General features: G+C 40.0%; 1 protein-coding gene across 2 annotated transcripts in view; it reads right to left on the bottom strand.

Annotated features, from left to right (window-relative positions):
- Positions 1 to 22904, bottom strand: part of LOC128699934 (RNA-binding protein RO60) — a 331808-nt gene that overhangs the window by 284445 nt on the left and 24459 nt on the right. For both annotated transcript variants that reach the window (XM_070102461.1, XM_070102462.1), the window contains exons 2-3: positions 10308 to 10444; positions 4370 to 4620 (exon numbers count right to left, since the gene is read on the bottom strand). In XM_070102461.1, coding sequence (XP_069958562.1) covers positions 4370 to 4620; positions 10308 to 10392 — 336 coding nt within the window. In that variant the 5' untranslated portion in view covers positions 10393 to 10444. The remainder of the gene's footprint in view (positions 1 to 4369; positions 4621 to 10307; positions 10445 to 22904) is intronic.

The raw sequence follows: 22904 nt of genomic DNA, 5'->3' as shown, positions 1-22904 counted from the left end.
AACACCAAAGTAACTTTGTCACACTTTTCATCCAGTGCCTTTGTTCCTCATCACAAACAAAACAGATTTTATGGGGAACCCATGATTTGTTCTGGTCTCCAACTTTCACTATGTGTGCTTAGTAAGCTTTAGTGACTTGTGGTGAATTTATCTTAATGATAAATTCACCACAGGTGTAACATACAATGCCCAAACAGTTACCACAGCCTTGAGTGGCCATCATCACACTAACCACACCTCTAGTAAAACAAAACACTGTACTAAAACAAAACACAAATACAACACAGGTCCACACAGTGAAGAGACAGAACATCAGCTGTCAGCCTTCAACCTCCTCAAGTACCCTATAACACCTCCTCCCCCTCTCCTTCACAACCTCTATCCCCCCACCACCCATAGTGGTCGGCATAGTCATAACTTTACTCTCAGGTGACCAACAACAACAATATATTATACATAAATTTAAGCATCAGTTCTGAAATTGGGACAATGAAATTGATAAGGAATGGGCAACAACTCTAACCCCCAAAAACTGACCAAGTCCATGTTACTGTAATACAAGAGTGGGTCTCTAGGTTACACTATTAAACAAGACTCCAAGACTATTTCACACAATTAACATAAGCAATTAATCAAGACAGCTTGTTGGCTTTACAGATTTGATGAATTAGAGGCAAGTGCAACTCCTGGTTATCATAATTTTGAAGATGTTTTACAAAGATATTATATGGCAGATAGTCATTGATGAGGCAATCAGTCCATCAGCCTTCGAAGTGTTCAGTACCTCAGTCTTGATGAATCCTGCAGCATAGGAAAGAAGATGGGCACTCATACACTGGAGTTATATGAGGCACATTAGTTAAAGACATTGTCACAGGTGGGTGGGGCCAACTAGTGGAAGTAGGTCATGCCCAAGAGTTGAACCACAGGTTAACAAACAGATTGAAAAGGTTATCCTCTGTACCAAGACTCCATGGTGTTGCTGTGTCACACAAGTATCACTGCATTATTGGTAAACAATGCCAACAAGTTGATGAATTAGACATGTGCAATACCTAAGTACCTTTAAAATAAAGACACCCAGGTGTTGCATATGTCAAATTTATCAGCCTGTTGGTATTGTGCACCATTTAAGAAATGATTATGGATTTGATGTGTGTACCTCATTCATTAACCCTGAAAGTGTCCAAACGTAGATCTATATTGACGTGCGCAGCACTCTGAACTTAGATTTATGTTTTTTTTACGTGCTTTCAAATGGAGAAAATAAAGGTTGGAGCGCTACGCACGTGAACGTAGATCTACGTTTGGACAGTTTAAGGGTTAAGTCAACTAGCTCCCTGGCAGCTGATGTACTTCATGGTACTTAATTTTAGGTCTACTAACTGATCTTTGTAACTTGGCCTAATATTAACCCTTGAACTGTCCAAACGTAGATATATGTTGATGTGCGGCAGGCTCCGAACATTTATTTATTTATTTATTTATTTATTTATTTCCAATTTGAGCACACATACAGAGGTACAAAAAAATACAGATAAGAGCAGCATGCCAAAGCCACTTATACTATGCATAGCATTACGGGCTGGCTTAAAATTAACTTAAGATTAACTAAGCAATGATGAAATCAGTGATAAAACATTAATGTAAACAGATTACTATAAAGCACAAGTGAGTATTACAAAGACAGGTCATATGGTTGCATTCAGTCATATGAAGGATTCTGTTAGGTAGTGTATTTAAAAAATAATAAAGTTAGATTCGGTTTTAGGTTTAACATTTATGTGATATAATTGTGAGAAACATTTAAGATATACAATTTATAAGGTTCAGTTATTCAGTATTTATTTGGTTTTGGGTGAGTAAGTGATCTTTGAGAAGAGACTTGAATTTATAAACTGGTAGTGTTTCTTTTATATTTACAGGTAATGAATTCCAGATTTTAGGGCCTTTTATGTGCATTGAGTTTTTGCATAGTGTGAGATGGACACGAGGAACATCAAAGAGTGATCTGTGCCTTGTGTTATGGTCATGTGTTCTGTTGAGGTTGGCAAGGAGATGTTTGAGGGGAGGGTTAATATCAGAGTTAAGTGTTCTATGTATGTAATAGGTGCAGTAATAAGTATGGATGTTTTGTATGGTGAGTAGGTTTAGTGTATTGAATATTGGTGGAGTGTGCTGCCTGTAGTGAGAATTTGTTATCATTCTAACTGCAGCCTTTTGTTGGGTAATTAGTGGTCTGAGATGGTTAATTGTTGTTGAGCCCCATGCACAAATTCCATAGGTGAGATAGGGGTAAATAAGAGAGTGATATAGGGCCAGGAGGGCTGACTGTGGAACATAGTACCGTATCTTCGATAGTATGCCTACAGTCTTGGAAATTTTCTTAGAAATTTGTTGTATATGTGTATGAAATTTGAGTCTATTATCAAGGTGGATTCCTAAGAATTTTCCCTCTGTTAGCTTTGTGATAGGTGATCCGTTTATCATTATGTTAAGAGGGACATCTGTAGCTCTGTTACCAAACTGAATGAAGTAGGTTTTGTCAATGTTTAGTGTAAGTTTGTTAGTCCTCATCCAGGTAGATATTTTCTGTAATTCGATATTTACAGTATTGGCTAGCGTGACTGGGCTCGGGTGAGAGAAGACGTATGTAGTGTCATCTGCAAATAGTGTGGGTTTGAGTAATTGCGAAGCATTTGGAAGGTCATTTATGTATAGGAGAAAGAGAAGAGGGCCAAGGACACTTCCCTGTGGGACACCAACTGTAATTGGTTGTGCAGAAGAGTTTGCCCCATTTGCGTACACATATTGGCTTCTGTTGCTGAGGTATGACTTGAGGTAGTTGAGGGAGTGCCCTCTTATACCATAGTGTGACAATTTTAAGTGGAGCAAGTCATGGTCAACTGTATCAAAAGCTTTGATCTACTTTTTTTTTTACATGCTTTCAAATGGGGAAAATCAAGGTTGGAGCACTACGCACGTGAACATAGATCTACGTTCGGACAGTTTAACCCTTTCAGGGTCCAAAGGCCAAATTTCAAAGTGCACACCAGTGTCCAAGAATTTTCAAAAAATAATTTTGTTATTTTTTCTTATGAAATGGTAGAGAATCATTTCCTGAAGGCAATAAAACAAAAAGTACGAAATTTTATGGAAAATTGACGAAATTATGCTCTCGCAAATTTTGATGTGTCAGCGATTTGCACACATCGGTGATTTTGCTGACTTTGACTCCCATTTTTGACCAATTATATTACTCCAGTCAGCCAAATTCTTAGCTATCTCACTATTCTATCGACTGAGCACAAGAAATTGCTAAGTCAACTGTTTCAACTACAAAATAAAGTGATCCGAAATTGGTAATTTGGCCAATTTAATGTAAAGTTCAAAATATTCTAATTTCAAAATAGGGTCCAGAATAAACAATGCAGACATTCCTGGCACTAAACTACATTTCCTCTTTTCATCAGTTACGTTTTCAGGCTTTACAAATGAATTCCATTTTGATTTTTTATTCACATAATGAATTTTTATTCAAACAAAAGATTTACTGTTATGCAACACTGTAATAATTGTATAAATAACATCACCACATTTGTGAACGTATATTAGACCCACCAGCTGGCGTGTATTAGATGTGTGGGATCATTTGTTTACTCTTGAACATCAGCAAAAATTTAACATTTCTGCTATTTTGAGCTCAGTTGCAACCCATTTCCGTTAGCAAAACCAATCAAAATCATCTCTATTTCTGTAATATATCTTCCATTCTATCAACTGAGACCAGGAAATGGTGAATACAACTATAAAAAACATACAAAAAAACACTGCAAAGTCGCTGTTTTAATCGAAAATTACAGTCTCAGTTTTTTCTCTCATTATGCGCTGTGTGCTGCAGGATTTGTTTTATGTGGTGCACACATACCACATAGATGTATTCTCTCATATCTAGGCCCAAATTTACTGCTCACAGCTTATCAGAGTGAGATGAGCTCATGGCGTAGATCTACGGTTTGGACCCTCAACTTATAGCCGTAGATCTACGGCATGGACCCTCAAAGGGTTAAGGGTTAATGATAATCACAAAGAAAATACCATAATCTCACATGGCAATAACTCAAAACTTACACACAAATTGTCAATAAAATTATGCATTTTCTGCCATCCTGGACAGGAATATTAGATGGACCAAAATGTCATTCAAACTCTTCAAGAAGTTGTGTGTTAAACTAGTATGATAGCCAATAAAAAGGTCTATGTTAGCTATATACAATTCTGCACTGTAATTGAAAACATGAATAAAATATAATTTCAAAAATATTATTAAGAAAATTCAAAACACTAGGAAATTAAATTTAATACTAACCAGAGCTTCTTTATCCACATAAGGCAGGAGATTATATGTTCGTAGTGTGTCTATTATAAGATCAGCTTTGCCTTCTTCCACCAATTTAGGAATGATAGAGGTGCAGGTGATGAGTGTGTCGCCGGGGTTGGCAGCTCGAAGTCGGGGTTTAGAACCATCCTCGCTAGGTGGAGCCTGAGGGGAGTTCAGTTTACTGCGGCGTGCTCTCTCGTTGCGTAGGAACCAGTCCACTAAATGACGTACAAGATGGCCTGCAGAAATTACATTAAGCTGATTACAGTGAAGAAATCAGCAGCATTTAACTTGCGGCATTTCTGTTTAAACACATCAACAATTATCCAGCAAGGTAGAGTGTCTTAATACAGTAAACTCATTTATCCTCACTCTTTAGCTGTCTTTCCAGAAGTGCACACACATACAAACAAACTTTATTTCTTTCTGCAGTATACAAAATGTAGTTTACATGTACAGTAGACCATCATTTAGCACAAGTTTATTTGGCACGATTTGAGTATAACACGACTGAAGAATTGCGACACATTTTTATGTAACACGTCGTATGATCAATTTAACATGATTTGCAGGAGGGGAAAAAATTTTGAGGGCGTGGTCGCCCGCAGTGGGTTATATCATTGAGTCAATGGGGGAAGCCTACTGCCATCTCCCCTGCCACACACACCCACACCCACCACGCACTCAGCCTCCAGTTCAGTTCATATGTATGCAGGATGAAGGTACTCGGGAACCTAGCTGTGTTTATATACATACATATTTTCTTAATTTCATTGCCATTTGTTAAATCTGCCAAGCAATAAAGGCACCCAGTAAGCATACAAGTGTTGCTGAAAGTGACAAGAATAGGTTTAAGCATTCAAGTCTAGGAATTGCGAAGAAAATTGAGATATTAGACAAGCTTAAGAGTGGATCACGTGTGGTGGATATAGTGAGGGCCTATGGCCTTAATGAAGCGTCGGTTCATATAATTAAAAAGAACGAGGCGAATATACGAGCTTGTGTAATAAATAACCCAAGATGTCACCTCATGAAAAGAATGACACGTAGGTCCCAAAAAGTAAATAAAACAGAAAACTTGTTGCTTGAGTGGATTGAATAAAAGACAAAGAAAGGTGCACCACTTAATTTCCTCTTCACCCTTTGACTGTTTTGGTCGTATATATACGTCCTACGCACCACTGCTTCGGACGTATTTATACACGTAAATTCTAGCAGTTTCAAATCAAGCAGGAGAAAGCTGGTAGGCCCACATGTGAGAGAATGGGTCTGTGTGGTCAGTGGGCACCACATAAAAAAAATCCTGCAGCACGCAGTGCACAATGAGAAAAAAAAAACTGAACGTTTTTTTGGATTAAAACGCCAACTTTGAGGTGTATTTTCGTATAGTATTTATCGTTGTATTCTCGTTTTCATGGTCTCATGTGATAAAATGGAAAACATGTTACAGAAATTGAGATGATTTTGATTAGTTTCACAAAGAAAACGACCTTGAAATTGAGCTCAAATTAGCGGAAATGTTCGATTTTTACCAATGTTCAGGAGTAAGCAAATCACACCACACATCCAATACACATCAACTGGGGAGTCTGATATTCTTTCACTAGTGCACTGATATTATTCATACCATTTTTATAATAATGCAGAAGTCTGCATAACAGTAAATTTTGTATTTTTTGTATGAATAAAAAATCAAAATAGAAAGCAATAGTAATATAAGAGGGGCCTAGAGACGTGACTAATGAACAGAGGATATGTTATTTTAGTGCCAAGAATGTCTACATTATTTATTCTGGACCCTATTTTGAAATTGGCATCTTTTTTAATTTACATGAAATTGGCCAAATTGCCAATTTCTGACCACTTTATTGGGTAGTTCAAATCGGTAAATGGGCGGTTTCTTGTACTCAACTGATATAAAAAATGGAATTCTAAAGAAATAGTTATGAGTTTGGTCAACTGGAACAATGGAATTGGCCAAAAACAGGGCTCAAAGTTGGTGAAATCGCCGATGCGTACATGTCACTGAGACCGCTAACCTCGCGGGAGCATAATTCCGTGAGTTTTTGACCAAATTTGGTACTTTTGGTGTCATTACCATTGGGAAAAGATTCTCTATCATTTCATAAGAAAAAATAATTTTTTTTCCCAAAAATTTTGCAGCATAGAATGAGTTTCAGAAAGGGGCTTGCGACAGTCAAAGGGTTAATTAGGGAAAAGACCTTACAGTTGTTTAAAGCAGTGTGTGATAAGGAAGGAAAGCCTGAAAAAGTGTGTGTGTTTAGCACAGGCTGGTTCCACACCTTTAAGTTGCATAATAAGTTACATAATATTAAGCTTTCTGGTGAAACTGCTTCAGCTGATCATACAGCTGCAAGTAATTTTCCTGCTGAATTGCAGGATATTATTTCTGAGGGTGGCTATGAGCCACATCAAGTGTTTAATGCTGATGAGACAAATGTTTTTTGGAAAAAAATGCCAACACGAACTTATATCAGTCAACATGAGAAGAGTGCACCGGGCTTCAAGGCAGCAAAGGACCGCTTCACCTTGCTCCTTTGCAGTAATGCATCAAGTGATTTCAAGTGTAAGCCCATGGTTATTTACCGCTCTAAGAATCCTCGTGTTTTGAAAGGTGTAGATAAAAACAACTTACCAGTAATTTGGAGGTCAAATAGCCAGCATCAATGACAGACGAAATATTTATTGACTGGTTTAAGCATCACTTTATTCCTGAAGTCAAGTTTTACCTACACAGCAAGAACCTTGCATTCAAGACTCTCTTCAAGCTTTGCTGGATGTGACCCCACATGTAAAAGTTGTATTTTTACCTCCAAATACAACATATTTAATACAACCCATGGATTGGGGAGTTATTAAATCATTCAAGTTTAACTATACAAAAAAAGTTATGAAAAAACTAGTTGAATCAATGGACTCTGATTCTAACTTGGCAGTACCAAGCTTCTGGAATAAATTTAGCATTGCAGATGCTATCAGCTATGCTGGAAGTGCATGGAATGAAGTGCCTCAATCAACATTATAATGCAGGCTGGGGAAAGTTATGGCCTTCTGTAGTTAATTCTTTCACTGGTATTCCCTTGCTGAGAGTCAGGTTCAGGAAACTGTTCAGCTGGCAAGGAGATTACCAGGTGATGGTTTTGAAGATATGAATGAAGATGATGTGAATGAGCTCTTAGAAGATGATGATGATGATGAAGACAGGAGTCCAGAGGAAATGTTAGCAGAGCTCAATGCACAGATATAAGGGAGGGACATAGCAGAAGAAGATGAAGAAGAACCTGAAGAAAAACAGTTAACATTGCAGCAGTTACATAAGCAGTTCCATATTATTGGTAAAGTTGCAGACTTTTTCACTGAAGAGGACCCTGACAAATCTAGAAGCAGTGCTTCGAAACAGGGTCTAGACCAGTTGATGATGCCTTATCATCAGCTGTGTAATGTATTGCAGGGTAAAACAGCCCAGAGAACCATTACAGAATTTATGCACACTCCAATACAACCATCGACTTCAGTACCAGTACCTCTACCATCCACTTCTGTCGACAACCAACAACTGTCCACCTCAGCCCAGTAGGGCCACACTATCCATATCTACTCTCTCCACAATCATCCATACACACCATTACCCACAATTTAAGGTAAGAAATGCTGTTATTTCTATTGTATTTGTAGTCTTAAGCAGTAATATATCACGACAATGAACAACAATTACATGTTCACTTTTATTTTTGTAAGATCTGTTGGTCTAAAATAAAAGTTGTTCGACTTTTTGGGGGCTCCCAGGAATGTAACCCTATTTCTCCCATAACTTCTTCAGTTCATTTAGCACAATTTTACCTAACACTGCATTTTCAGGAACATAACTACCATGCTAAATAACGATCTACTGTAATAAAATATTATTAAACACAAAAGAAAGCCACTAGCATGCATCCAAACTGCAACATTCCTTCCCATCCATCAGAGTACAGGTACTGTTGTTCCCACCTCCACAACTCAAGCCAGGCTAACCAGTTACCCTGAATCCCTTCATAGATTTTACACTGCTCATACACGGAAATAAATACAACACCTATCTCAGTTCACTCTGATCTACCACGCTCACACACGCCTGCTGATACTTTAGCCCTGGCCTCTTAAAACTTCTTGACAGCTAATGATGATGGTAAGCCATGGGGATGTTTGGGATGCTATAAACAACATTTTTAATCTTAAACTAGTACGGTATTTTACAGCATCAAAGATGCTGTTTTTTCCCAAAGTAAGTCTAGGTAAGTACTTTCCCAAAGTAAGTCTGGAAATTTTACCCAGCATCTTGGAAGTCGAAGATTATGTTGGTCATAGGCCCAAACCTAGAGAAGTGTTTCCATATTAGGCAGTAACCTAAGCTCGTGTATATGACCAAATAATGAATAAATAACAAAAAAAAAATTTGAATAAATAACAAAAAAAAAATTATCGCATTTTAACTCATTTTAAGAAGGAGTCTTTTATTTCCAAAATTTAGCCAGTCAGAACTGAGAGGCATCCTAAACACCAGAGCATCTCGTTCGCTATAAAATACAGTAAGTGGAACACACTAGATATGAACTAGTGGTAAAGGCAAACAATGTACATACTTTCAAGAAGAGATATTATCATGCCCTAGAGGCCAAAAATCTGTGAAATTGGTCAATAAGAGGCACAATGAGCAGCTATAATTCAACTTCTGCATAAACCAGAAGAGACCTGTAAATTATTTTATACACAGCAAGTGGTGGTACTGTCCCCCACTTCTAATAAGTGAGGAAAGTACGTTTTTTTTTTTTTTTTGAAAAGCACTAAGCTCATAGCATAGAGATCTATACAAGAGAGCTAAAAGTGTCTGTAGTAAAAGTGGAAGCATAAGGGAGGAAGACAAAGTGTCTGTAGTAAAAGTGGAAGCATAAGGGAGGAAGACAAAGTGTCTGTAGTAAAAGTGGAAGCATAAGGGAGGAAGACAAAGTGTCTGTAGTAAAAGTGGAAGCATAAGGGAGGAAGACAAAGTGTCTGTAGTAAAAGTGGAAGCATAAGGGAGGAAGACAAAGTGTCTGTAGTAAAAGTGGAAGCATAAGGGAGGAAGACAAAGTGTCTGTAGTAAAAGTGGAAGCATAAGGGAGGAAGACAAAGTGTCTGTAGTAAAAGTGGAAGCATAAGGGAGGAAGACAAAGTGTCTATAGTAAAAGTGGAAGCATAAGGGAGGAAGACAAAGCAAACATGTCAGTGTATTAAGATGATTTCTCTAATAAGGTCAACATGAACTCTGGTAAAGTGTACACATACTGTATATGAAATGTTGGGAGTCAGTTCGTGATCAGCCAGGCTGTTGCTGTGGCAGGTCAACCCTTGAGCTGTCAAGAAGCATGATCTAGGACTGGGCTACAGGAGCACTGAACCACAAAAATATCCTCCAGGTATCAGTCACCACAAACATTTTTAACTCTTTTTCTACACAACTTTTCATTCTTTCCGCCCATGAAAGTGAAAAGTAATGTAGTAACAATAATTGAAAATATTCAACATGCATTACAGGCATACCTCACTAATATGGTGGGCTTGGTTCCAGACCTCCGCTGTAAAGTAAATATCGCCTTAAAGTGAATCACAGCAGTTTTTTCACTTGCCAGGGCATATTACAGCCTAAAACATGTTTATTCCATCATTTATTAATTGCACAATAATACTAGGCCTAAAAAACAATGCAACAGCAAAAATAATAAATGTAACAAAATGCTACAGTGTTGCAAGGCAATCACCAAAAATAATAAACACGAATATAATTGAAAAGCGCCATATTAGCAAAGCGCTCTAAAGCCAAGCGCCACAAAGCAAGATACCACTGTACTTACTACATAGCACACAATGCTAGGTCAAACTGACTCACCTCCATTCCAGGCTACATTGTTTGATCCAGTCACTAGAAACTGTTTCAACTTGGCCAGTGAAGGATCACTTTCTGCTGCCATCATGGCTCTTTATAAGATGTGTTTGTTTTGCACCTTCCACTAGTTCCACCAACACCTGGAAAACATGTATGTACAATAATGAGTTACACATTATCACAGACAACACATCTGATTACTATCTCACTTACCCTGCCACCAGTATAACATTATTACTTGAAATATCCTTCTGATCACTATCTCACTCTCCTAGTCACCAGTATAACAAAATAACCACTTCAAACTATTCAAATATCGTTCAGGCTCCATGAAGAGGCATCAGTGAATAATTTATCATGGTAATCAGCAACAGTGACTGGCAGTGAGAACGTCACAATGGCCAAAACATTAGCTCGAGTGCCCATGTATTCCTCCAAACATTACAAAGCCTTTACAATAGAAATTCTCCATTAGAAACTAAACAGATTGCAACAAAAATGCTAAATAACCTGTGGTTAACAAATGGCATCCTCAGCCCCAATACAAAAAGCATAACTAAGAGAATCAATACAGGCAGGTTACAATAGAACTGTTATTTCTTTATGAGGCACAAACAATGTAGTTTACGTGTAAGAAAACATCAGTAATAATGGTAGATTACTGACAGAATGTTTGGAGCTTGACTAAGCTCCTGGAGAGCAAAACATTGCCATAATATAATGTCACATTAGTTGCATCTGTGTCCATTTACCTAACAAGAAAACATTAGTAGGCACAAAAGAAAGCTGCTAATATGCAAAGCATTTTTGGCATTAATAGCCAAAGTAATAGCACACAGATGTTCCACTCACAGACCTCATAAAGAAATCAAAACAACTAGACAATGCAGACAGTTTCAATTAAATTAGATATAAAAATGGCTTGGAAAAAACTTTCCCAAATATCAGGCACAAGAAAATTCAATGAATTGAAAAAAAAAGTGTTCAAACTATACCAGATGAACCTCCTCTCCAAGCCTTCAAGACAGAAAATAAATTAAATGAATTTTTTTGGCTATAAGAACAAATATTTCAATCAAAATTCTCAACTGTCTTGTCCAGACTGGACATTACTACACTGATAACCACTCAGGCTCACTATTCCCATCTAATTCAACTGAAGTTGCTACAGTAATTATGTTGTTAGGTAAGACACATATGCAACAGTTAGGTATCTTTATTATGAAACGTTTCGCCTACACAGTAGGCTTCTTCAGTCAAGTACAGAAAAGTTGACTGAAGAAGCCTACTGTGTAGGCAAAACGTTTCATAATAAAGATACCTAACTGTTGCATATGTGTCTTACCTAACAACCTGTCGGTATTTTATACCATTTTAATGTTCAGTAATTATGTTAGTGAAAGGTAAAGACGGAAACAAAGACACATCACTAATATGCACGAAAGTTGCTCATGTGTTGTTACAAACTATTGCATCAATGTTGAAAAAATCTAGAGAAACCAAAGCTTTCCTTAGTTTTATTCAAATTCAGATTCAAGTTATTTCCACATAATACATTGTTGATACAGGAATGGATGGCATTTGAATGCACATAAAAAACCCACTGTTATGCAGAGCATTTTGGGCAAACTTAAGCCTAAGACTACAAGGGCAATAAACATTCTATGTAAGTTCTTAGGAACATTAAGTGTATACAGATATATTACAACTAACAGGAGAAAGAATTACACCAGTCTACGAAAGTGTCAAGTCCCATGTCAGTAATTACAGACCAATTTCTAACTTACTATTATAAAAAGCTGGAAAAATATTACAGTGGTACCTCGAGTTTCGAACAGCTCCCAACTCGAACAATTATGTAAGTGTATTTTTGCAAGTGCTTTTGTAAGTGTATTTTTGGGGGTCTGAAATGGACTACTCTAATTTACATTATTCCTTATGGGAACAAATTCGTTCGGCATAGGCACTCGAACAGCCTTCTGGAACAAATTAAGTTCGTAACTCGAGGTACCACTGTATATGAGTATACGTACACATAAATTCCAAAGCAAAGACAATATCCTGAACCTGTCTTAATATGGCTTCAGGCTGTAATGAAGTATCAACAATGTTTAGCTTAACCCCATGACTGTCGCAACCCCAAATCCTGAGGTGCCTCCTGGTGTCGCAAAATTTCCCCCCCCAAAAAAAAAAAAAATTTCTTATGACATGATAGAGGATCTTTTCCCGATTGTAATGACACCAAAAGAACGAAATTTTATGGAAAACTGACGAAATTACACTCTCGCAAAGTTAGTGACCTCAGCGATATTTACGAATCGGCGATTTCACCCAATTTGAGCCCTATTTTTGGCTAATTCCATTGCTCCAGTTGACCAAACTCATAGCTATTTCTTTAGAACTCCATTTGTTCTATCGATTGAGTACACGAAACTGCCCATTTACCGATTTCAACTACCCAATAACGTGGTCAGAAATTTGCAATTTGGCCAATTTCACGAAAATTAAAAAATATGACAATTTCAAAATAAGGTCCAGAATGAACAATGCAGACATTCCTGGCTCTAAAATAACATTTTCTTTGCTCATCAGTCATGTCTCCAAGCCACTCTGATATTACTCTTGCTTTCTATTTTGAAATTTTATTCAAACAAAAAATAGAAGATTTACTGTTATGCAGACTACTGCAATATTGTAATAATTGTATAAATAATATCAACCCATTCATGACTGCATATTAGAATGGCTACTTGGACATTTATTGGAAAATGACATCATTTGTTTACTTTTGAACATCGGCAAAAATCAAACATTTCCCCTACTTTGAGCTCCATTTCAAGGTTTTCATAGTAAAACTTTTCAAAATCACCTCTATTTCTATAATATGTTTTCCATTCTATCAAATGAGACCAAGAAAAAGAGAATACAACGATAAATACTATACGAAAATAGGCCACAAAGTGGGCATTTTAATTAAAAAAAAGGTCAGATTTTTTCTTCTCACTATGCACTGCGTGCTGCAGGATTTTTTTATATGGTGCACACTGACCACACAGACCCATTCTCTCACACGTTGGCCTACCAGCTTTCTCCTGCTAGATTTGAAGCCGCTAGAATTTATGAGTATATATACGTCAAAAACGGTGGCTCGTAAGACGCATGTATACGACCAAAACAGTCGAAGGGCTAATCTGATCTTCTCTTAAAAATAATGAATTTCTAATTAGCCTCTTAACCCTTTAACTCTCCAGATCCCTGAAATAAAACATGCTCTCAATGTTCAAAAATTAAAAAAAAAAAAATCTTCTCAAATGGTAGAGAATTTTTTTTTGTAACATTTTTTTTTATTAACACATTGGCCGTTTCCCACCAAGGCAGGGTGACCAGAAAAAGAAGAAACACTTTCATCATTCACCCCATCACTGTCTTGCCAGAGGTGTGCCTACACTACAGTTAACCCTTAACCCTTAAACGGTCCAAATATATATATACATTCCTCGCGCAGCGCCCCAAACATATATATACATTTTATTTTTCATTCATTCAAAATTGGCGTGATAGGCCTGAGTCGCCTAGACATGAGAGAAGGGGTGTGTGCACTCAGTGTGTGCGGCATAAAAAAAATCTGGGCCGCCTGGGTACCACATGGTAGGACCAGTTACATTCAGCTCCATCTTGGGTCAACATATGGCACATCCTCATGATTCACTCACGCCTTGTTGTATTAACCCTTTCGGGGTTTCGGACGTACTAGTACGGCTTACGTGCAGGGGTTTTTGACGTACTAGTACGCATAAATTCTAGCACCGTCAAATCTCGCGGGAATAGGCTGGTAGGCCTAATGTGAGAGAATGGGTCTGTGTGGTGGGTGTGCACGGTAGAAAAAAATCTGGGACCCAGTGGTACATTGTGGGAACGCCATCTTAGTAAACAATGTCCACCATGCCTCGCGGTAAGAAGTTCCTCACTCCTTGGTGAATTGGGACACTTTTGTTCCCCAGTGACAGTTCTAATACAGATGGAAGTGCCAGTGAAGATGAGTTTCAAGGCTTTGGTGAGGTTTTGACCGAAACTAATGACCATAATATCGGTAATAGTGAGGAAAACCCAGACGACCCTCAGCCTTTCACCTCTGGTGCTGGGCCGTCTTGTTCACGTTCACTTGTACCAGAATCAAAGAGGAAACTCCTATTTTCCCAAATCCCAGACTCAGATGTGAGCATTTGTGATGATAGTGATAGTGATTATGAACTACAAGCTCTTCAAACTAGTTCCAGTAGTGATAGTGAAGTGCAATATTCCCCAGTGAAGCGTTAGTATATACGACGATACATACACTCTGGCAGTGTGCCATATGCTATTCCAAGGGGAAGGAGTACATCTAGGAGTACATCCCGTGGCTGTACAACAGGAACTGACAGTGAAAATGACGATGATACTGTTGCAATTGGGATGGAAAATGTGCATGGTGGTGGTAGTGGTGCCGGCGGTGAGGCACCAGCAGTGGCCCATGCTGCCCCCCACGTTGCTGCCACCCACGCCGCTGCCTCAGCTGATCTACAACAAAGGCCACCATTCCCCACCCACCCATCACACCAGCCTCCACAACCACAACCACCTGTCATTGTCCAGTACCCACCAGCAGACCGCACCTGGGATTGGCAGGAAGCTGTCAGTTTTGTTCCAAATCCCCACCAGTTTGATGACAGCCAAAGTGGAATACGGCCATGTTGTACACTTGGGAACAATGCCACTGAACTGGAATGTTTTGAGTTATTCTTTGACGAACCCCTGATGGAAAGTATTGTCATGGAAAGCAACACATACTACGAATACACCATGGCAAACACAATACTTTCACCAAAATCACGGCTACACCAGTGGAAGGAGACAACTGTGGCTGAGATGTATCTTTTCTTTGCCACAATACTGCTTATGCCACATGTGTATAAGCACAGAGTGAAATCATACTGGTCAACAGACCGCCTGATTGCAACCCCAGGTTTCAGTGATATAATGCCAGTGAAACAATTTGTGCTAATGTTACGTATGCTTCACTTCTCAGACAAAACCAGGCCTGACAGAAATGACAGGTTATATAAGATTAGGCATGTGTTTGTGTATCTGAAAGAGAAATTCAATATGTATTTTTATCCCTTCAGGAAGCTTGTAATTGACGAGTCCTTGATTCTGTTCAAAGGAAGACTCTCTTTCAAGCAGTACATACCAAGCAAGAGGAAACGCTTTGGTATAAAGTTGTTTGTGCTTTGTGATTGTTACAGTGGTCTGGTATTGGATATTATTGTGTACACTGGAAGTTATACATTGCAAAATACCAGGAAGTTATTGGGCATCTCTGGTGATGTGGTTAGAACAATGATGGAACCATACCTTGGTAAGGGGCATATATTATATACAGATAACTGGTACACAAGCCCCACACTCAGTGATTTTTTGTAAGTGAACATGACAGATGTGTGTGGCACAGTGCGTGCAAATCGGAAGCATATGCCCAGGTTTGACGCTGGCATTCATAGAGGTGAGGTGCAGGCGTTTGTTGCCAATGACATCACGGCATTTCAGTGGCATGACAAACAAGATGTCACACTGTTGTCATCAGTTCACCCTAATGAAATGGCAGACACTGGCAAGCAGCATAGAGAGAGCAATGAACCCATTCTAAAACCTGCAGCTGTGATTGATTACACCTTCAATATGCATTCAGTGGACAAATGTGACATGCAGATTGGGTTTGCTGATTGTGTTCGCAAGAGTTATAAGTGGTACATAAAACTCTTTTTCCATCTTCTGGACATTTCCATGCTCAATGCTTATAATATGTATAAGATGAGGACCAGAAACAAACCACCATACAGCGAATTCTCTTTGTCTGTCATCAGACAAATAGTATTCAAGTACCAAGGAACAACACCTGCAATAGACCGCCCACCAGATTTTCAACAAGTTCCTTCTTGTTTGAAGCATGGTGATCACTTCCTGGTAAAAGTGCCTGCTACTGCTTTCAAGAAAAAGGCTCAGAAGAGGTGTTACGTCTGTGCACATACAAGAAAATGCCCACAACAATGCAGAGACACTCGTTTTATATAGAAAAATAGTAATAAACAACATTTCATATCGTTTGTTTGTGTAAATATTTTCTGTAAACAAAACAATGACAACAGTGTTTACGCCCTTATTGTGTACTATTGAAAAAGAAATAACTTACAAAATAGTGCTCATATTCGTCTCACAAGCCATAAAAGTTACTTGGAAAAAGAAAAATTAAAAAATAATAGAAAAAAGTACATAAAAAAGTAAATAGAAGAATACCGGGTGACGGCAGTCGGCGATGTTGCCATATGGTGCACCTTTTCCGTCAACTTCACGCCTCCATGTCTCGGTAAGTATTGATGGTAAAAATTTTTTGTTTAGCCTATAATGTTTAGAAAAAAAACTATTTTTTCATAAGAAAATAATTTTTGTTTTTCTTTTTAAATTTGGCCGACCCTGAGAACAAGTCTCTGAGAGGACCTGTCGACCCCCAAAGGGTTAACACTCTACTATTTGACGAAAGTGATATAGATCGTGAGTTTTGTGGATTTGACACCAATGGGGCCAGTAATATTCAAGGAATTTGTGAAAATGTCGACGATAACCCAAATAACCCTCAGCCCATCACCTCTGGGGTAGCGACACCTGTCCTAGGGCCAAGCACCTCTGGGGTAGCCAGTGTGACCACAGCAGACCCTAGGCCAAGCACTTCTGTGGTGGCCAGTGTGGCCACACAAGACCCTGGGCCAAGCACCTCTGGAGTGGCAAGTGTTACCCACAGGCAACTTCGCAAGAGGAAACTATCATTTTCCCAGTGTTTTAGTGATAGTGAAAGTGATGTAAGTGACGAGATTGATTTTATCCCATTCGAGGATTCGTCTAGTGATAGTGAAGTTCATTATTCACCAGTGACGCGTACTTTTAGGCATCGTTATCTACGTTCAGGCAGTGTGCCATATGCAATCCCCAAGGGTCGTGGCAGGTCACGATCCAAAACCCCGGCCACTGATAGTGAAAGTGATCATGAAGGGGAGTATGCAGGGATGGAGGAAGTAGTGGTGGGTGGCACTGTGCCTGGACCACATGGCGCAGTGGGTGGACAGACAAAGGACCGCCCGGCATCCCCTCAACCATGTGCTGCCTCCACTCCTGTCCCTCTTCCTGCTCCCTCTCGCCCCATGCCACAGGTCCACCCTGCACCATGTGATTGTGAGTGGAACTGGACACAAAGTATATTCGTGCCACAGCCTTGTGATTTTGATGCAAGTGGAAGTGGTATCCAGCCAGAATGTCCCATAACAAATGAGTCTACAGAGTTAGACTATTCCCAGTTGTACTTTGACGAGCATATAATGAACTTGATAGTGACCCAGACAAACAATTATTACCGACATGTCATGGACAACATAACAGAGGTTGGAGAATCGTCACGGCTGCACAGGTGGAAGGACACAACAGTGGCTGAAATGTATTTATTTTTTGCCACTGTCATGCTTATGCCACATATCTATAAGAACAATATACGTAATTACTGGTCCACAGACCAATTCATCAGTACTCCAGTTTTCCATGGCCTCCTTCCCTGTAACAGATTCACTCTATTGCTACGAATGTTGCACTTCTCAGGCAGAAATACGCCAAACAGAAATGACCTTCTACGCAAAATCCGGGAAGTGTTTATGTATTTGAAGCAGAAATTCAGTGCCTACTTTTATCCCTTCAAGAACATTGTTGTTGATGAGTCCTTGATTCTGTTCAAGGGACGCTTGTCATTCAAGCAATATATACCGAGCCAACGTAATCACTTCGGTATAAAACTTTTTGTTATGTGTGACTGTGAGAGTGGTCTTGTGTTGGATGTTATTGTATACACAGGGAGAAATACAGTCGATGATGACAGACGGATGTTGGGCATTTCCAGTGATGTTGTTCACAGGATGATGGAACCATACCTTGGCAAGGGCCATACATTGTACACAGACAACTGGTATACAAGCCCTATGCTCGCTGATTTCCTACGTGTGAACAATACTGATATATGAGGAACAGTGAGAAGGAATAGGAAACATATGCCAAGGTTCAGTGGAGGCAGTGTTGAAGGTGAAGTGCAAGTGTTTCATGCTAATGACATCATGGCACTGACGTGGCATGACAAATGGGACCTGACATTGCTGTCAACCATCCACAGAAACGAGATGGTACAGACAGACAGACTGAGCAAGTTCAACAAAGTATCTATTGTAAAGCCAGCTGCTGTCGTGGACTATACAAACAATATGCAACTAGTTGACAAGTGTGACATGATAGGGTTTGTTGACTGTGTGCGTAGGAGTCGCAAGTGGTATATAAAACTGTTTTTTCACCTTGTAGACATTGAAGTGCTAAATGCATTCAATATGTATGAAATAAAGACTGGAAAATGACAACATTCTGCAGAATTCTCTCTGAATGTTGTCAAACAAATAGCAAGAAAGTATGGTACCACACCTGTACCTGCCCCTCAACAGCGACCTGTCACACCACAACCTGTCCCCCAACCACAGCCAGTGGGGGAAGTGCCAGACTGAATTACTCTTAACTGTCACTATCTGGTACCAATACCACCTACTCGAAAGAACAATGCCCAGAAAAAGTGTGTTGCATGTGCTACCACCAAAAAACGACCCCAACAGCGGAAAGACACGATTCATTTGTCACCAGTGTGGGGTGGCATGGAGTATCATACAATCATGGAGTTCTAGAAACATAAGCAGTACATGCAAATATTTGTATATAGTTGTAGATAATAGAATGTGATTCAGCCAGGTGTGCAAAATCACCTGTCAGTGTATACATGTGTGTTTATGACAATGTGATAATAATTTTGTATATAATATTGGTGTATAAACAACAATTGGCATTGAAATCAAAAGATTTGCCATAAAACATAATTATCATATCATGAAAGAAAAGAAAATTAAAAAAAATGGAAGAAAATGGCAAATACGTAGAATTTCTGCAAGCGGCAGTGCTCCATGTTGCCGTCAGGTGATCACCAAGTGCCAACTTCGTGGCCTCATATCTCGGTAAGTACTGACCCTAAAAAATTTTTTTTTATTCCAAAACACTTCAAAAAATGTGCTCTTTTTCTATATAAGTTTTTTTTTTTTCAAAATATTCGGGGCACTGTGCGAGTGAACGTATATATACGTTTGGACCGTTTAAGGGTTAAACTGTCCAAACATAGATCTACATTCACTCGCGTAGTGCTCTTAACATAGATCTACATTTTATTTTACATGCTTTCAAATGTAAAAAAAAAAAAAAACGTAGATCAACGTTCGGAGCACTACACAAGTGAACGTAGATCTACGTTTGGATAGTTTATGGGTTAAAAAACTGCAACACATAAACACTCCTCCTTCAGAGTGCAGGCACTGTACTTCCACCTCCAGGACTTAAGGCCGGTTTCTCTGAATTCCTTCACAAATAATTCTTATTTTTAGCAATTTATACAGGAAAAGGGGTTACTAGCCCACTGTTCCCGGCATTTTAGTCACCTCTTATGACACGTATGGCTTATGGAGGAAAGATTTTTTTCCACTTCCAAATGGAGATGAAAAAAATAACAATAAAAACTATTTAGAAAAATAGGAGAAAATTCAGATTGGTATGTATACATATACAGTGGACCCTCAGTTAATGATGCCATCAGATAGTGATAAAATCGGATACCGATACGTTTTTACGTTTTTGGCTCAGCTAACGATAAAAAACTCAGTTAAGGACATTTGTCAAGAACGTGTTCACGCGGTGTGAGCCGCCCGGGCCCACCCAGCCACTCGTGTACGGCCAGACAGCCAGTGTGCCATTGTTTACAAGCTACTGAGGATGATATATTTTGTATTATTCCATTGTTTTTAGTGCTTGTAACTGCTAAATAAGCCACCATGGGCCCAAAGAAAGCTTCTAGTGCCAACCCTGTGGTAAAGGATGTGAGAAACCCGATATAATTCAAGAAAAAGTTTGTAGAAAAATACGAAAGTGATGGTGGTAGAGGGCGGTAGCGATGGTGGTAGAGGCTGGTAGTGATGGTGGTAGAGGCTGGTAGTGATGGTGATAGAGGCTGGTAGTGATGGTGATAGAGGCTGGTAGCGATGGTGGTAGAGGCTGGTAATGATGGTGATAGAGGCTGGTAGTGATGGTGATAGAGGCTGGTAGTGATGGTGGTAGAGGCGGGTAGTGATCGTAGTAGGTGGTAGTGATGGTGGTAGAGGGTGGTAGTGATGGTGGTAGAGGGTGGCAGTGATGGTGGTACAGGGTGATTGTGATGGTGGTAGAGGGTGGTAATGATGGTGGTAGAGGGTGGTAGTGGTTGTGATGGTGGTAGAGGGTGGTAGTGGTTGTGATGGTGGTAGAGGGTGGTAGTGCTTGTGATGGTGGTAGAGGGTGGTAGTGATTGTGATGGTGGTAGAGGGTGGTAGTGGTTGTGATGGTGGTAGAGGGTGGTAGTGGTTGTGATGGTAGTAGTGGTTGTGGTGGTAGAGAGTGGTAGTGGTTGTGGTAGAGGGTGGTAGTGGATGTGATGGTGGTAGAGGGTGGTAGAGGGTGGTAGTGATGGTGGTAGAGGATGGTAGAGGGTTATTGTGATGGTGGTAAAGTGTGATTGTGATGGTGGTAGAGGGTGGTGGTGATGGTGGTAAAGGGTGGTAGTGGATGTGATGGTGGTAGAGGGTGGTAGTGATTGTGATGGTGGTAGAGGGTGGTAGTGGTTGTGGTGGTGGTAGAAGATGGTGGAGGGTGGTAGTGATGGTAGTAGAGGGTGATTATGATGGTGGTAGAGGGTGGTAGTGACAGTGGTAGAGGGTGATTGTGATGGTGGCAGAGGGTAGTAGTGATGGTGGTAGAGGGTGGTAGTGGTTGTGATGGTGGTAGAAGGTGGTAGTGGTTGTGATGGTGGTAGAGGGTGGTAGTGGTTGTGATGGTGGTAGAGGGTGGTAGTGGATGTGATGGTGGTAGAGGATGGTGGAGGGTGGTAGTGATGGTAGTAGAGGGTGATTATGACGGTGGTAGAGGGTGGTAGTGATGGTGGTAGAGGGTGATTGTGATGGTAGCAGAGGGTAGTAGTGATGGTGGTAGAGGGTGGTAGTGGTTGTGATGGTGGTAGAGGGTGGTAGTGGTTGTGATGGTGGTAGAGGGTGGTAGTGGTTGTGATGGTGGTAGAGGGTGGTAGTGGTTGTGATGGTGGTAGAGGGTGGTACTGATTGTGATGGTGGTAGAGGGTGGTAGTGGTTGTAATGGTGGTAGAGGGTGGTAGTGATGGTTGTAGAGGGTGGTAGTGATGGTGGTAGAGGGTGGTAGTGATGGTGGTAGAGGGTGGTAGTGATGGTGGTAGAGGGTGGTAGTGGTTGTGATGGTGGTAGAGGGTGGTAGTGGTTGTGATGGTGGTAGAGGGTGGTAGTGGTTGTAATGGTGGTAGAGGGTGGTAGTGGTTGTGATGGTGGTAGAGGGTGGTAGTGGTTGTGATGGTGGTAGAGGGTGGTAGTGGTTGTGATGGTGGTAGAAGGTGGTAGTGGTTGTGATGGTGGTAGACGGTGGTAGTGGTTGTGATGGTGGTAGAGGGTGGTAGTGGTTGTGATGGTGGTAGATGGTGGTAGTGGTTGTGATGGTGGTAGAGGGCAGTAGTGGTTGTGATGGTGGTAGAGTGTGGTAGTGGTTGTGATGGTGGTAGAGGGTGGTAGTGGTTGTGATGGTGGTAGAGGGTGGTAGTGGTTGTGATGGTGGTAGAGGGTGGTAGTGGTTGTGATGGTGGTAGAGTGTGGTAGTGGTTGTGATGGTGGTAGTGTGTGGTAGTGGTTGTGATGGTGGTAGAGGGTGGTAGTGGTTGTGATGGTGGTAGAGGGTGGTAGTGCTTGTGATGGTGGTAGAGTGTGGTAGTGGTTGTGATGGTGGTAGTGTGGTAGTGGTTGTGATGGTGCAGAGGGTGGTAGTGGTTGTGATGGTGGTAGAGGGTGGTAGTGGTTGTGATGGTGGTAGAGGGTGGTAGTGGTTGTGATGGTGGTAGAGGGTGGTAGTGGTTGTGATGGTGGTAGAGTGTGGTAGTGGTTGTGATGGTGGTAGAGGGTGGTAGTGGTTGTGATGGTGGTAGTAATGGATATCTGTGCAATGAGGAGTAAGATGGAAAGATTTGTGACAGTAAAAAACAAAGAAGGGAAGTTACCCCCAGATAAGGATTTGGTACTTAAAGTCCTTATGGAAGGGGATTCCCCTTTCAAACAATTGTAAACTCCTCCATCCTCTGCCCTCCTCCCATCTCATCACTCATCAAATACGTCTTCAATAAAGGTAAGTGTCATTTTATTAATTATTAATGTATTTATTCTGCATGTCTCATTGTTTTCTGTGTAGGAAAATGTATATTTCATGCAAAAATTTTTTTTTTTTTTTATGTTTTTTGGTGTCTGGAACGAATTAATTGGATTTCCATTATTTCTTATGGGGAAAATTAATTCAGATAACGATAAAATCGGTTGAGGACAAGCTCTCTGGAACGGATTAATATCGTTAACT

This window comes from Cherax quadricarinatus, chromosome 81 (assembly GCF_038502225.1).
Source record: "Cherax quadricarinatus isolate ZL_2023a chromosome 81, ASM3850222v1, whole genome shotgun sequence".
Classification (NCBI taxonomy): Eukaryota; Metazoa; Arthropoda; class Malacostraca; order Decapoda; family Parastacidae; genus Cherax; species Cherax quadricarinatus.
The sequence above is the reverse complement of the archived record's forward strand: the minus strand, read 5'-3'. Positions and strand labels throughout refer to the sequence as shown.